The sequence below is a fragment of the Eptatretus burgeri genome, chromosome 3 (assembly GCF_056783735.1).
Source record: "Eptatretus burgeri isolate ZD-2024b chromosome 3, Ebu_testis_v1, whole genome shotgun sequence".
NCBI classification, from domain to species: domain Eukaryota; kingdom Metazoa; phylum Chordata; class Myxini; order Myxiniformes; family Myxinidae; genus Eptatretus; species Eptatretus burgeri.
In genome coordinates, this window is record NC_140963.1 from 7,567,026 (window position 1) to 7,583,284 (window position 16,259).

The 16,259-nt window shown below is 43.5% G+C and overlaps 1 protein-coding gene across 4 annotated transcripts in view; it reads left to right on the top strand.

Moving 5' to 3' along the window:
* Positions 1 to 3,259: 3,259 nt before the first annotated feature.
* The window catches only part of LOC147029355 (uncharacterized), a 102,415-nt gene continuing 89,415 nt past the window's right edge, over positions 3,260 to 16,259 (top strand). Inside the window, exons 1-5 of one of the 4 annotated variants that reach the window (XR_015055875.1) lie at positions 3,283 to 3,421; positions 3,592 to 3,690; positions 7,264 to 9,001; positions 9,346 to 10,338; positions 11,359 to 11,798. Coding sequence is in view for 1 of the 4 variants with exons in the window: in XM_085872363.1 (XP_085728489.1) it covers positions 3,389 to 3,421; positions 3,592 to 3,690 (132 nt within the window). In the remaining 3 variants the exon portion in view is untranslated. Of the gene's footprint in view, positions 3,422 to 3,591; positions 3,691 to 7,263; positions 9,002 to 9,345; positions 11,799 to 16,259 lie in introns of those variants that run through there. The other 3 variants (XR_015055874.1, XR_015055876.1, XM_085872363.1) reach the window with 3 other exon arrangements.

Sequence of the window (16,259 nt, forward strand, 5' to 3'; positions counted from 1 at the left end):
CCATTCTATGCATTTATTACTCTCTGAGTGAAAGACACTTACCCGACTACCATTGTAACTCTCCGCTTCTTTACTCCCAGGCTGTGGCCCCTGATATTGTCACTGTGTATTCTGCTGAAAAAATTCTGCACTTATCTTATCTCTACCTTTCATTATATTTAACATTTCTATCATATCTCCTCGTAACCGCCTCCTTTCTAGCGTATAAAGCCCTGTCTCCTTCAGCTGCTCCTCAAAGCTGAGCCTAGCTCGGCCCGGAATCAATCGAGAAACCCTGCGCTGAACCCTCTCTATGGCAGCTATGCCATCCTCAGATGTGGTGAATAAAACTGGACACAATATTCGAGATGAAGCCTCGTTACATTCCTATACAGTGTCATTCCCCACCCACAACCATGATCTTTTCTACCACCATTCACCCACCCACTTCTTTCCAAACTTCCAGTATTTCCTTCCTGAGAGGAGCAGTTGCAAAACCCCTGAATGATTTATTCAGCTCAGTGTTTACTATTGAGGACCTAACAGTGACTTCAGAGCTTGAATACCATGAAGATTCTGGACACGTGAAACGAGACTAAGTCATCAGGACCAGATGGTATCCACATCAGACTGATGAAAGAAATGAAGAAGCATATTCTCCCTCGCCATTGGAGGTAGTATTCAATTTCCTCCTTATAACTAGAGAAGTATCAACCTCTTGAAATACAGTCAATATAGATCCAGTCCTCAGGAAAGGGAAGAACAAAGACCCCATTTACAGGTACAGACCAGTGAGTCTCACCATTGTGACCAGCAAGGTGATGTAATCGCTGTTGAGGAACAACATTATCAGTATCGTATGGAAACAAACAATCTGCTTTGCCAACACCAACATGGTAATTTGCGAAGACCGATCCTGTGCATCACAGCTGCGCTAGAAGTCATAGATGATTGGCCAAGTGGCCTAAAACACCTACAGCAATCTACCTGGACTGGCGGAAATCCTTACCGCATGATAGCGGATTTCATCTTTCCTCTGCACTGGGCAGAAACAACAAATGATCATTGTGAATGGAGTCTCCTTGAAGATGTCACTATTGGACCTGTTCTAGCCTTATAGGGCCAGCACTCTTCGACCCCTCATATCTATTTATGACCTTCCAGTAGTAGAACCCATTTTTCAATCACTACTAGCACAATTAACGTTTCGTCGAAGATACCAAAGTTGGTGGACAAGTCGATATAACAATCCAGATTCAATCTCTCTCCAACATGATTCAAACCTGAATACGTGGTAGCCTCAAGTCTGGCAACGTACCGACGTTCAATGACAACAATTAAAGGTTTGGGAAAGGCTAACCTCAAACACAACCACACCAAGCCAGGTAACGTATTAAGGTGTAGCTGTGACCATCAAAGGTGTAACCTGTGTAAATGAACGATGTTGGAGTGTTATTTCATGCAGAACTGAGGTTCTGGTTCTCATCCCTGGTTCATCAACAATTGGACTATTGTCCCACTCACTACGTCACAAATCAAATTGATTGTCCGTCCATTGTTGGAGTATTGTACGTTCTGTGATTGGCAGCCATTTTTTGAAGGAGCATCCCGTCAAACTGGAGAAAGTCCAGATCAGACACGCATGCTCCGAAGATTGTACCAAACCTGAGTGAGTCACCTGAATGATCCAGGTTGTCGAGCAACTCTTGGTCTCCCAATTAGTCGAAGTAATCACGTGATCATAGTGTTGAAGTCATTAATGATGGGTAATTATGTCCATTTTTTACGATGATTACAACGATCGTCATGACAAGTTAATTTTGTGTTTTATGATAAGAAAAAGCCATTGGGTTAGAGGGATATAAAGGATCTCTAAGTCTTACTCTCGTTGTTGTTGTTGTTGTTGTTGTTGTTGTTGTTGTTGTTGTTGTTGTTGTTGTTGTTGTTGTTGTTGTTCTTCTTCTTCTTGTTCTTGTTGTTGTTGTTGTCGTTGTCGTCGTTCTTCTTCTTGTTGTTCTATGCTCTTCTTCTTCTTCTATGTTCTTGTTGTTGTTCTTGTTGTTGTTCTTGTTGTTGTTCTTGTTGTTGTTCTTGTTGTTGTTCTTGTTGTTGTTGTTCTTGTTGTTGTTCTTGTTGTTGTTCTTGTTGTTGTTCTTGTTCTTGTTCTTGTTCTTGTTCTTGTTCTTGTTCTTGTTCTTGTTCTTGTTCTTGTTCTTGTTCTTCTTGTGGACTTTTTTGTTTCACAGCCTAAAGTTTTCATCGGAACTTCCTGAAACTTGGCATTATATGTAGAAATTCCCTGCGCAGACAGTAACCATCTCCGATTTTGAAAATTCCTCCTGGAAAAAAGGTTATGACGTCAAAATATCTCCGCTAATGGAAATCGCCTAAAAAATTATCTCCGAAACTAGGCAAGCTTTTTGTATTCTGTTTGCGGGAATCGAACAGGGCATCAGCAGAGATGAATTATCGCACACATGATACATCACTATGACGTCATATCAATTTTTATGACGCCATTCCTATTTTTTGACATTTTTTGTTTCACAACCCAGAGTTTTCATCGGATCTTCGTGAAACTTGCCATGTATATGCAGAAAGCCCACGCGCAGGCAGTAACCATCTCCGATTTTGGAAATTCTTCCGAGAAAAAAAGTTGACGTCATAATATCACCGCTAATGAAAATCGCCTATACCATTATCTCCGAAACTAGGCAAGCTGTTTGAATTTTGTTTGCGGGAATCAAGCCGGGCATTAGCACAGATAATTAATTCATCGCAAACCTGATACATCACAATGACGTCATGTTCGTTGTTATGACGTCATCATTAAGAGGACGAGGATCTCAGCTCATTTGAGCTTGTTGGAAGGGTGAACGGTTATTAATTTATTATCGCGCAGTATTTGTTTATATCGTGTGTTTTATATGGAGTTTGCCTCATTTATAGATTCACTGTTTGTGCGATTGATAAAGTTCAAATGTGGTTTCCTTGCCGTATTTGCGTCACTCATAAGTCCCTCGGACGTGATGACGCTTTGGACGTAGTGACGTACGTACTTCTGGCTTGGTGGGTTGAATCTCTGGGGTAGCTGAACGCCGTGACGCATTTTCACGTGATGACGCAATTTAACGTGGTGACGTATTTTTAACGCTATGACGCACTTCTGGCTTGGTGGGTTGAATCTCCGGGGAAGCTGAACGCCGTGACGCATTTTCACGTGATGACGCAATTTAACGTGGTGACGTATTTTAACGTTATGACGCACTTCCGGCGTGGTGGGTTGACTCGCCGGGGAAGCTGAACGCCGTGACGCATTTTCACGTGATGACGAAATTTAACGTGGTGACGTATTTTTAACGTTATGACGCACTTCCTGCTGATGAATCTTCCGGCGTGACTGGGCGCGATGGAGGGATCTCCAGTGTTGGTTGAACGAACAGTAAGAAGGCCTCTGGTTGCTTGGTTTAACATCTTTCCGATGTGATAAAGTACATTGATATATTTACATGTTTTGTTTTTAATCGTTATGTAAACGTATGGTGAGGTTTGGATATCTCACCAAACGCCATTGGCTCGTTTTCCTCACTTCATGAAATGCCCTTTCGACAGGAGGAGGTTGTCGTGGTGTCTGACTCCCGCCCGCAGACTTGTCTTTCCCTTCTTTCCTCGGAGCCCGAGGATTTGGAAGATTTATACATTAAGTACAAGGTGATGGACGTTGTGAAGCTTTTAAACTTTAACGTTTTTGAAGGTGCCCCTTGTGCCCCTATTTTTGAAGGTGCCCAGCAGATGTTATTTTTTTCAATGATTATTATACTATCTTTTGGTTAATAGATCGAGTTTTTTTTTTTTTTGAATCAAAACTTATTCCCACAAAAAGAACGACGTTAAAAACGATGTATTGTGGGCCGGGGTCCGGTGGGAATAGACGACCACGAGGTGGAGCAGTGGAGTCATCTCCCACCGAATACACCGGAATTTAGGTCGTGACTCTCGGATAAGTCCGAGAGTTCACGGTCCCTTAGCGGACCGTGGTCGCCAATATTTCGATGGCGTGGGGTAGGGTTAATTGCCTAATTTCAATATACCTAAATACCCACGTCATCCAACTACCGGGGAAAACCACACCCTCGGGCAGAACGGACCGTTTACTGAGCCCGATCTGGGTCTAAACCGAGCGGGGGTTACCAAGATCTGTCGGTCCAAATGAACAATTTACAGCACGAACGGCCTTACTAATTCTCAAACCCGCACGGTGCTGGGTCAATGGGAGAAAGCACAGAAAACGAGCTGGTACATTTAGCAGGGGTTTATTTATAACCAATAATCAGGAAGGGGAGGGGAAGCACAAAAAGAGCAGAGTTATCTGAATAAAAGAAATACAATTTACAAGGACCGAAAAGCACTTAACAGTTTCTACTTGCAGGACGGCGCCGCACACGCACACGCACACACACACACACACTGGACCCCGTGGGTATATTTTCGGTCGAGCTGGGCCGGGGTACCTTCCCGCCTTGTGCAGTCACACCGACTCCGAGCCACCACAGTGGGACTCGAACCCACAACCCGAAGTTCACGAAAGAGATCAAGCCACCACTCCCGCAGACGCTCAGTCGTCGCCATGATCACTCCAGACACTAGGCAGTCGCCTCGATCACTCCTCTTCGATCACCACCACCACGGTGAGCCACCGCAAACGACCGCAGACCGCTCAAACCATGACCACAGACCACTCGAACCACGACCGCAGACCAAGCCAATCGCCACAATCACTGCTCTACTCTCTTGAGATCGGAGCGATTTCTTTCCTCGCCACTCGCCTCCTGATTGGACGGTCCCATCGTGCGATCCGCTGGCCGTCCCTCATTGGACAGGCCCACAGTAGACGGGGCAACTCCCACCTTTCTGGGGCGGAGTCGGATCTGAGGTGATGGAGGGGCCGCCCATGCCTTCAGCCAAAAACACCTGGGCAATGGCGACCAGGTTGAGTGAGGGTGGTGTCGTTGTTGTTGTTGTTGTTGTTGTTGTTGTTGTTGTTGTTGTTGTTGTTGTAAAAACCTAACTAAAAATAACTCGTAGTGCACGCACAAAATTCCCATTAGACAGAAGGAGGGATTCTAACTATAAACATATACTTATCGAAATAACTAAGCTACGGGGACTGCTGTCTGTTTGTGTGTAAATGGCTTCCAAATCCGTAACAGTATTTCAAGACTGCCCATATATTACACAGGATGATGATCTATCTATAATTCCAGCAACGTGTGTGTGTGTGTGTGTGTGTGTGTGTGTGTGTGTGTGTGTGTGTGTGTGTGTGTGTGTGTGTGTGTGTGTGTGTGTGTGTGTGTGTGTGTGTGTGTGTGTGTGTGTGTGTGTGTGTGTGTGTGTGTGTGTGTGTGTGTGTGTGACCGCTGTTTCTTGACAACCACTGGTCTGATCTAATTGAAACTTGCCAGGTATATTGTTGGGGACCTGAGGATGTGCCTTTTCAAGGTTTGATATTAATCGGATAAGTGGTTCCCAAGTTATGGCCATTTATTTACCAAACCAATGACAAGACAAGTTGTTGCGTGGGCATGGCCGATGAGGAAGGGAAGCTCAGCCGCGTTCCCCATTACGGGTTACAACGTACGGGCTTCCGGAGAGTGATGACTACGTGTATTCTCATAATTTCTCGATTTCTTATGCGCATTTATACATAAACACTATGCCTCAACTTATGATCGTTTTCATATTAGACGGTGCATAAATTTCAGTAACATCAGAGTGAGCTGGTGTGCTCCGAACCAGGAAGTAATTTTTTTCTCTCTCTCTTCTCTTCTCTTTTTGTTTTTCCTTGCCATGACTTGCCTTGCCTTGCGCTAATTGAATATTTAGGCATTAAAACTAAATTGCGAATAATCGTAACTGCGAATAATATGCGAACTTCCGGCCACGCACGTACGGGCACGCGAGAGCGAAGAAACGGCCTGTGTGGTTGTTGTTTTGTTGCCCGCGGTTTGAATATTTATTGATTAATTATTATTATTATTATTATTTTTTTACGGGCACGTACTAGTAATAATAAACAAAAGTTAAATCAATGGACCATCTGTGCAATGTAAAATGTGACTTCAAGCTTCCCCCCCACCCCTATGGACATCCTCACTCCGCTCAATCTTCGCTTCCAAAATCGATGGTGTTATTTCTCGACCCACCCCCCCCCCCCACACCACAACTCCTCCCCCTCACACTACAACTGCTCAACCACCCCCCCCCCCAGAAAAAGTCCTCTCCCCCTCCAATCCCAAGTCCTCACCCTCCACCTCCTCCTCCCAACTATAAGGTGTCAATCCCCACCACGTTTCAAGGCTTCAAACCCCTTACCCACCACAGTTCAACCCCCCTCAATGCAAAAGAACTCTGTCCCATCTTTTCTCCCCCCCACACCTTTCCTCACATCCCCAACTCTGTCCTCCCCCTCCTCACCCTTCTCCCACTCATAAAATCAAATGGGAATTCCCACATCGAAACGCTGGAATATTTGACGCTTTCCTGTCCTCTCTCGTGTTATCACTGACTTCATACGAGCTGCGATTGAAACAGCTCCAGCATGTCGTAGCTCATCACGGTCACCCGTCCAACTCACAATCCCGAGAGATATGTGGAACCCCCGTGGAATTTCAACTGTGAAGTGACCATGAGAACTGAAACCAATTATCTTCTTCCTGATGCAAAAATTTTTTTTAAAATGCATATATATATATATATGTGTATATATATGTATGTATATATATATGTATATATATATGTATATATGTATATATATATGTATATATATATGTATATATATATGTATATATATATGTATATATATATATGTGTATATATATATATATATATGCCTGGTGTTGGCTTAATGGTTCGGGTGGTGGGCTTTGGATCTGAGGGTCCTGAGTTCAAATCCCGCTCAGCTGTTGAATTAATACCAGGTGGGGTTAACTCGGCCTGCCATCCTTCCCAGGTCGGCAAAATGAGTGCCAGCATGCTGGTATACAGTGTCGGAGTGGCGACCCGTCCAGGATTGTGCTCGATAGCCCAGGAGACTGCTTAGGCAGCACCAATGCTCTGCACAGAGTATGGTCCCAATCTCCTCTCCTTCTTTCAAGGAACTTCAATGCCAGATTAGGCCATTAGGCCCGTCAAAACCTGTGCGATTATTATTATTACCTCCGCCTCCGAAGGTGAAGGAGGTTATGTTTTCACCCCCTTTGTCTATTTGTTTGTCTTTGTGTACAGGATAACTCAAAAAGTTGTGGACGGATTCGGATGAAACTTGGTGGACACAGACATGTGACAAGGAAGAATTGATTTGATTTTGGTCAAGATCCAAATCCGGATCTGGATAAGGGAATTATTTAATTTAAAAAGTGATTTTTCACCATTGAAAGGGCCAATAACAAAAAAGTACTGTGTATCATATTTCAAAAATGTATTAGGCCCAATATGTTCTCGTGGATCAGGCATTAAGTGGCGGAAGTATGCGCTCTACCGAGTGCCCTTCTCATTATTATTTTTACACAGAGTCAAGGCTCATGGAAGAGCTAGAACACAGAATGGATCAGGGTGCAACATAACAAAAAGAACAGAAGAAAGAGAATGGGAAAATGCCAATAGCAGGGCGGAGGGACAAAATACATGAACCCTAACGATGAAGGGAACGGGAGAACCCAAAGGGTGGACAATATTGTCTTGTCCAGTGGGTCTGCCCCTACCTGTACAGGTGGCCAAACAAATTCCTGGAGGCTTACAGCCAAGATTCTCAGAGATTGTGGCGCACGCAGGAAAGAATCATCTCGGCGCTTCACCAGGACGGTAGCACAGCACAGGGTTTTTACTCTCAAACCCACAAGAGATACACGGACACCAGCAACTTAAATAAATAATGATTTAATAAACAGAAGCATCAACAATTGTAATGAAAATGAATCAAGACGTGAGGTAACCTCAATCTAATTTTGAGATGCCTCCAGACTGACTCAAATACAAACAAGGGGACAGAATAAAACAAAGAAAAATCCCTCCTTTATTTCGGAACTTATCTTCAGGTCCAGGAGATGGTCTCAGCATCTTGAAGGTCACCAAACCACTGTCACTGCGCGGGAGGGGGCTCCCCAAAATGGCACCGATCTGCTCTCAACCGCCGTGCAGCCTCTTCGTCGATCGTTCTCACCTACATCGATCTTCTGCTTTGCAGAATGGCACCGTCTCTTTCCCCCGATGGCTCGACACGTGGCTTTGGCACTGGTCCCACACGTGGGCAAACTCGCCTCAGCATGAACACAAGAATTGTGCGGTCTTCTTCATGCGTTGAAGGAAAGCCAGCCTTAATGCCCTGCTCTTTCGACCACCAATCCTACCTCTCTCGCTTCTGTCCTGCTTTGATCTTTTATCTGTGACTGTGTCTCTCTCTTCCTGCAACGACGTGCCTCCCCGTTCTCTTGCTTAGACGCGCTCTGTTTTCTCTGATCGCATCACTCACACCAAACTCTGACTAACCTCACTCTGCTCCTGCTCTGAGCAGCTCACCCCCCCCCACCCCCCTCACGTTCTTCTTTCTCCCCTTGGTTGCGGAGGAGACGCCTCCTCTTGGTTGCGATTGCCTCATTCACACACTGAACTGCATTTGCTTCTGAACTCCCTTTGACGACACGCCTTTCAATCATCCACTCCGAGGGCATGACTTGTTTGCACGACAACCGGGAAGGCGGGGCTTCTCGTCTGCTTGGACATGCTGTTAGGGTTAGGGTTAGGGTTAATAATGCTCATCATAATTTTTGGCAGGGTATACATCTCTACAGTCAGAAACTATGTGATAGCATCGCATTGGTGGTAGCCTTTTGTGTGTTATTATCCATTTAGTAACCCCCATCCCAAAATAAACTTTTCTGAAACCGGCGTAAGACAGAAAAAGGCATTCTATTTAAAACTAATGGTTCTCTCTTATTATAGGCTACATCTTCTTGAAAATTGATAGGTGTGGTGAATTGAAGGACGTGACGTGTGATCACATGTCGCACGGCTCGAGCACGGAATAGATAAAGCTAGCTAAGATTCCGCTCGGTCGGGGGGATTGTCCCAGGGGCATTGTCGTTTACGGCGGCGGCTCACTTGGTGCTCGTTGAATGGTGAGAATTGAGAGTATATCGGACTCCGTGCTTATACTGATTTATTTTGCGGTGATTAGTTGCACGTGTTTCCCTTACTGCTTATGTACTCCTTGCTGCACCTGTATTCCCTGATGTGCCCGTAGAAGCGGCTTCAATCAAATGGAATAAAGCCTACACTCTGAAGGTTCTTCTCTCGCTTTCATTTCAATAGGCACGTAGCTCATGTTATTTGCTTTTCAAAACAGTTGTTAAAACTAGCCTAGCATTTAGTGTTTGCAATTACAGGCACTGATAGTCCAGTGCTGATACATTTCAGAACATATCCATCTTTGAGTCAGACAATGGGGAAAGTTTAGATGAGGATATTGAAGAACTGGATAATGATTATGATTTTTAAGTTCATCTTGAACATTTATATTCCTTACAATCAGTGCATATGACCAGAGATGTCTTAGAAACGATAAAGGACCCGTCTTTGATGATTAGACAATATGTTTATCAACAACACATTGGGCCGAGTAATGGTCTTGTTAGTGTGGAACACCACATTTGTGTTTCTATTCTGTAATTTTATGCCTGACAATAGAAGATTGTTTCATTTTCACCTTTGACTCATTCATAAGATTGCACATGATTAACCATCTTGCTGCTGTCTTATTGGTTTATGTTGTTTGATATTATTATTAGATAATACAGGTGTTTGATACCTTCATATGTGCATTATTTAGTATCTAAATCCGTGAAATTCTGTATTTTTTGAGAAATCACAGGGAAAAAAAGCATTAATCTTGTTCATGAACATGCTATCATTGACCTTTGTTTGATTCTTGGAAAGTATCCTTCAATAACAACAGGGAAAATATCATGACATTGACCAAACTACATAAATCCGTCCAAATTAGGTATTTTTTCATTTGGGGGGTGGAGTAAGATTGTCTACTATACTGATCTTAATATACAACATACAAAAAAGAAATTTAGATTTTTGGATTTCTTCATATATTTGCGAAACACCCATGTAATTATATTGTTCCAGAACTTTTATTTACTTTCCACAGTAAATGATAGACAAATACTTTTCTAAAGGCGGTATGATTTATCACACAGGAAATAGACACTGATACATAAGTGTCACCAATGACGCACCTTTCAGCCGAGGCATGTTTCGCACTTTTTGTTGAGAAGCAAATGATCCGAGCAAAAGGTGAGACAAATTTCAATGTTAATGTTTGACTGATAAAAAAAATGTTCTTAAGTTGAAGTAGGATGTCTTACCTTGTACTGGCCATTTTGAACAAAAGCTTATTTCAGGGGAGGCATATAAACAGGGTGATAACACCCAAACAGCATTGCGCCGGTGGTAGCTATCACGTATTTTCTAACTCTTGGATGATATACCTTGCCAAAAATCACTGAGAATTATTCTGCCCAGGTGGTACCAACCCTACTGGTTAATAAATGAGGAAAAAGACTGGCAGATGCAGTTTAACACGAAGAAATGTCAGGTGGTGGGGAAAGGTATTGAAAAATAATGAAAATAGAAATTATATAATACAATAGGCAGTATTGGGGTGTGCGACACAGCAGAACGATCTCAAGGTGGTGGTTGATGTGGGGGAGGGGAGAGGTGACAGCACAGTGCCAAGCAGCTTTTGGAAAAGCAAATATGGTTTTAGGTTGTATTCATCGAGGGATAAATTATTCATAAAAGGAGGTAGTGTTAATGTACTGTGGAGGAATTTAGTGAGGCCTCATCTTGAATATTGTGTGCAGTTTTGTTCACCACATATCTGAAGAGGGATATCGCTGCCATGGAGCATATACAGCATCAAGCAACTCAATTAATTCCAGGGTTAGCTGGACTAAGCTATAAGGAATGGTTGCAGGAGATAAGACTCAACACATTGGAAAGGCTGTGATGACAAGGGGATCTGATGAAGATGTTTAAGATAATAAATGGTGTGGACATGATCGGTGCCATGGAGTTTTTCAGCAGAGTAGACAGTGTTATGAACAAGTATCATCGCTTGAGAGTAAGGAAGATGATAGTTGGGACAATTTTATGGCAGGGTCTTTCAGTCGGCCAGACTGGTTGATGCACAGAATGGTCTCCCGAGAAAGGTAATGGCAGTAGAAGGGTGAATGCGCCTAAATGGGATTTAGATAGTACCTGGATGCACTGAAGATAGAGGGGTGTGGGGATACTGTCTTGTGTGCATGGTAGGTCGCTTGTGTCTTGATGGGTGATGACACTGGGATTGGTGCAGCACAGACACGATGAGCCGAATTGCCTCCTCCTGCGCCAAAGTTCCTTGTGCATCCAAATGCTGCATGTGTGGTAGGTACACTGCTGCATTGGAACTTTTCTCCTGGTCCACAGCCTTTTCAACTTTTCCATCACTCTCAAACAGACATCTAAAGATGTTCTATTTTGTTTTAGGATGGAAAAGTCAGAAGGCATCTCACCTGGAGAATTTGGGGTAGAATGGGGGAGGAGGGGGTTTTGTCGGAATGCTTTTGAGCACCCATTTCTGTTTTTGCAGCAGAATTGCCATAAATAGCATCCTTTTAATTGATTGCTTTCCTTTTCCTGACAAGTATTATTTGAAAAAGAAACATTTCTGTAATGTGCTGCTTGATTGTGAAATAAATTGTCAGACTTTATTACGTTGTTGTTGAGTAAGTAAATGTGTAAGTGTCTTGTTCAACAAAAGGGGAACAATGAGCTATAGTTACAATACAATGTGAAGTTGGTGAGAAGAGGGGTGAAGCTTTCCACACCCTCATACTGAAGAGTGGGTGGAGATTTCCGCAGGCGAGACAAGCTTCTCGTATCTTGCGTTCACGTCTTCTTGCAGCACGTATCATGACCGCTTGTGTTCCGTGAACAACTCACCAGTCCCTCCGTACCACTAGCCACTTTTCACTTTCCTGACTAGCTCATCGCACACTCTGAGATTCCCACTCTCCATGATCTCCTCACTGCCAAAAGGGCTTGCAAAAAGCTCTCACTTCACCCACAGCCTCTTGCATATATCCCCACCTGGTCGTGATGTCACTGGTCTTACACATTGGCTGTGCCAACAACTCTGTGATCCCTCCATGATGTCAAGATCAGGGCTCTGCTTGTTCCTGGCACCATTATGGTCAACAATGCAGTGATAAGATGAAATAAAGGGAATATGGGAAGAAGAATAAGAAGCGCAGCTCAAGGGCAATATTGGTCTTTCTGCACAACCTATCCTGACAGCGCCAATCTGGGTATTGCAGGACATCTTCAGCAATGCCAACCCTCCCGATTTCATCGGGAGGCTTCCGAAAATTCACCCAAACTCCCGCCCTTACGATCACTATCCTTATCCTCCCGAAATTTTGATATTTTTGCACTGTTCACTAATCAGAATGTACTAGTATGAGAATTGAATGAAAAGCATCGTCTGCTACGTATAGCATGTGGTAACTCCATAACGTTCGCTGCTACCAAATTGTACGTAAAAAAATGCAAATTCAAATGAGGAGCAGCGAAACATTGGGTCTGGATCTCGCTTAGGCGATCATGCACTGAGATTTAGTGCATGCGGTATGTGTGCAATACAGTGCATGCGGTATGTATGCACAGTGTATATGCATGCGATACGCTCACTGCATGCAGCTGGGCCCCGTACCAGCCCGGCAGTCGCGACCACCGTGCGGTGTTTAATTTAACAGCCGCTAGAGTTCTACGAGTCGCGCTGCAGCTGTGGAACACCGCCTTCGAAGTTACCGATGCTACAAGCCCCCGATGTTGATTACGAAATGGCAGAAAAGAAACTTACGAAGACCAAGAAATGGTCTCAGAAGTACAAGACCGAATACAGTCTCCAATACCCGTGTATTCGAAAGTCTGAAAGAGGAATTCATCATGCGTATTGTACAGTATGCAGCGTTGATATTTCAGTTGAGCACGGAGGTCGCGATGATATTCGGAAGCACGTTGGAAGCAAACGGCACACAGACATTGCAAAGGAGAGATCTTCGAGCACGAGTACCGGTACACTTCTGAATTATTTCACCAAACAAGGGACAAGCGAGGAAGAGGATGTTACCCGAGCGGAACTTCTCTTTAGTGGATTTATTGTGGAACATAACTTGCCCATATCAGTCTCAGATCATGCTGGACCTCTATTTCAAAAGATGTTTCCAGATTCAAAAGTTGCTTCAAAGTATGGATGTGCAAGAACAAAAACTTGCAAGATGTGCAAAAAAAAAAAAAAAAAAAAAAAAAAAGAACAAAAAGCAAAAAAAAAAAAAAAAAAAAAAAAAAAAAAAAAAGAACAAGAACAAGAACAAAGAAGAAAAAAAGAACACTGGTCAACAATTTTTTACTTTCTGAATGTTGTCTAGATCTCTACAAGTGAATTAGGGTATTCTGGCACTGCTGAATCAGGAAATGGCATCCGTTTCTCTCCATCAGGTCAGGTTTTGTGCTAAGTTGATTTATAAAAATCAGATCTTGTGACAAAATCAATAACATTTTTGTGGCATTATCAGCTGATTTTTGTCAACACATATCATCCTAAACATGTTTTTAAGAAAAAAAAATGTTTTGCCAACAACATTTATTGATTACATGATAGAAACATCGATTACTGTCATCTGAATGGTGGGCATTGATAAAGGTAAGTGCAAGTAAATTGCATGTTGCGTCACCACTGTTCAAACTTCAGGGCTTGAACTTCCGTTTCTTCGAACTCCTGGAATGTTCAGCGGCAGGGAGGTCTCTCTTCAGATTCCAACAGTAGTCAGCCATCATGACTGCGTCCCAGCGACCCTGATACCTGGTCTCCATCTCCTTCATGTCCTGATGGAATCTCTCCCCCTGCTCGTCACTCATTGAACCCAGGTTCTCAGGAAACCGGTTCATATGTGAAAATAGGTAGTGCATCTTGATGCTCATGTTGTATCCCAGGTTTCTGAAATCAGTCAGCATGTTGTTGACAAGTTCTGCGTAGTTTCTGGTCTTATTGTTGCCAAGAAAGTTCTTCACTACCAAAACAAATGTCTTCCACACTTCCAGTTCCACTTCGTTCATTGAGTGTTTGAACTCTGGATCTCTGATGAGCTGACGGATCTGAGAACCATCAAAGATGCCAACTTTCAACTTCTCCATGGTCAATCCTGGAAAAGCCTGGCACAAGTAAGTGAAGCAGTCACCATCTTTGTCCAGAGCCTTGGTGAACTGCTTGATTAAGCCGAGCTTGATGTGCAGCGGTGGGAAGAGTATTCTGTCTCTGTCCACCAGAGGGTCGTTGATGACGTTCCTTTCTTTGCATGGCACCAATTCCTCCCGCACAGGCCAGTCCTTCTTCGTGTAATGCTGAGCACGGTCCCTACTATCCCACATGCACAGAAAACATGGGTACTTGGTGAAGCCAGACTGTTGTCCCAACACGAAGTTCACCATCTTCAGGTCAACACAAATAAACCACTTAAGCTGATCATAACCAATTTTCTCCAGCACGTACTTCACCGCTTCATACTTCTCCTTCAGTGTAGTCGAGTGAGCGATGGGTACAGAGGCAAACTGGTTGCCGTTGTGTAGCAGAACACATTTCAGTGATCGCTTGCTGCTGTCAATGAACAGTCTCCAATCTTTGGGTTCGTACTGTGGCACTCCAAGCTTGAGCAGAAGCGCATGTCATAAATTGGCGCATGTAGGTATTGTACATTCTTCAGAGTTCGTTATTTCAAGAAATACAACTTTTTTGTATCACATTATTACAAAATCTGCCCCATTAACTTTAGTTTTGATCCACGAACTTTATGCTTTGCCTCACCAATTTTTGGAAGATTTTGAGGTTTTATGACTTCAAACTGATCCCTTTTCGACATAATCACCTAGAACTATCGTACCTGAATACTTCTTGTCATTAAAATAATTATTTCCAATCAAAACAATTATTTGACATGACATTTTACCCCACCAACTTCTTCTAAAATGCTCCACACATGCGTACATGTGAACAAAAATGTAAAAAACGACATGTGGCCATATCTCAAAAACTTGACCTGATTGAACAAAACTAATGTGAGTTTTGGATTCAGCGCATCAGATTCGTCCTAAATCAGCTTAAAAAATGCAGACAACAAATTTGTTGTTGACCAGTGTAATTGGTGAGTTGTCAAATGTTACTGCTTCATCTATTGCCGATATTGCTAGACTAGCTCCATTTAGCCTAGCTCCAGACAGTAGCAATGACAGTGGTGAGGCCCAGCTATATCCTGTCCTGATTTCGTACTATGACAACAGTGCTGGGATTGTGAAGCAAGGTTTGCTAAGTTTGCCTGCGTGCAAACAAGATTCCACTGGAGAAAACATTTTCAAACTGCTTGATCATGAGTTCAGTGACAGGAAAATTCCGTGGGGAAATTGTGTTTCCTTTTGTGCTGATAATGCCTCTGTCATGGTGGGCAAGCACAAAGGAGTAGCTGCTTATATCCACAAACAAAATCCAGAGTGCTACATCATGGGATGCCCTTGCCATATGATGCACAATCAAGCCAAGAAGGCGGCTCAGGCCTTCCCCATTGAATTAGATGACTTTCTCATCGATATTTACTACTACTTGGACAAAAGTAGTAAACGCGTCAAAGGAGTGAAAGCACTGCAAGAACTCTGTGATGCCCACGACACACAAGATTCTGAAGCATGTCGCAACAAGGTGGCTGTCCCTTGGTCAGTGCCTAGACAGGCTGATTGAACAGTGGGAGCCACTTCGCCTCTTCTTCAAAGAGAAGAAGTCCGAAGAAAAATGCAACCAACTGTAGCCAAGACTCTAACAACGAGCAAGAAGGACGGCACTGTATCTACTGCCAGTACTGGCACTGCAGGATCAAGCACTAGTGGAGCAGCATTCACCACTACCACTGCAGTATCTGCTGCGAAGAAGACAGCAGGGACAGCACCAAAACCAATGCTGAGAGCAGGTAGCATCACCGGCCCTTCATCACGTTCATCTACAAAGCAGATCCCTTCAGAGTCGAGAAGACTGTGATGGTCCCATCTACAGGCAAAGAAGGACCCAAGTTAAGTTCTGCTTTTGCCAAATCACTTGATAGAAGCTCAGCAAAACCTTCGAGATCAGA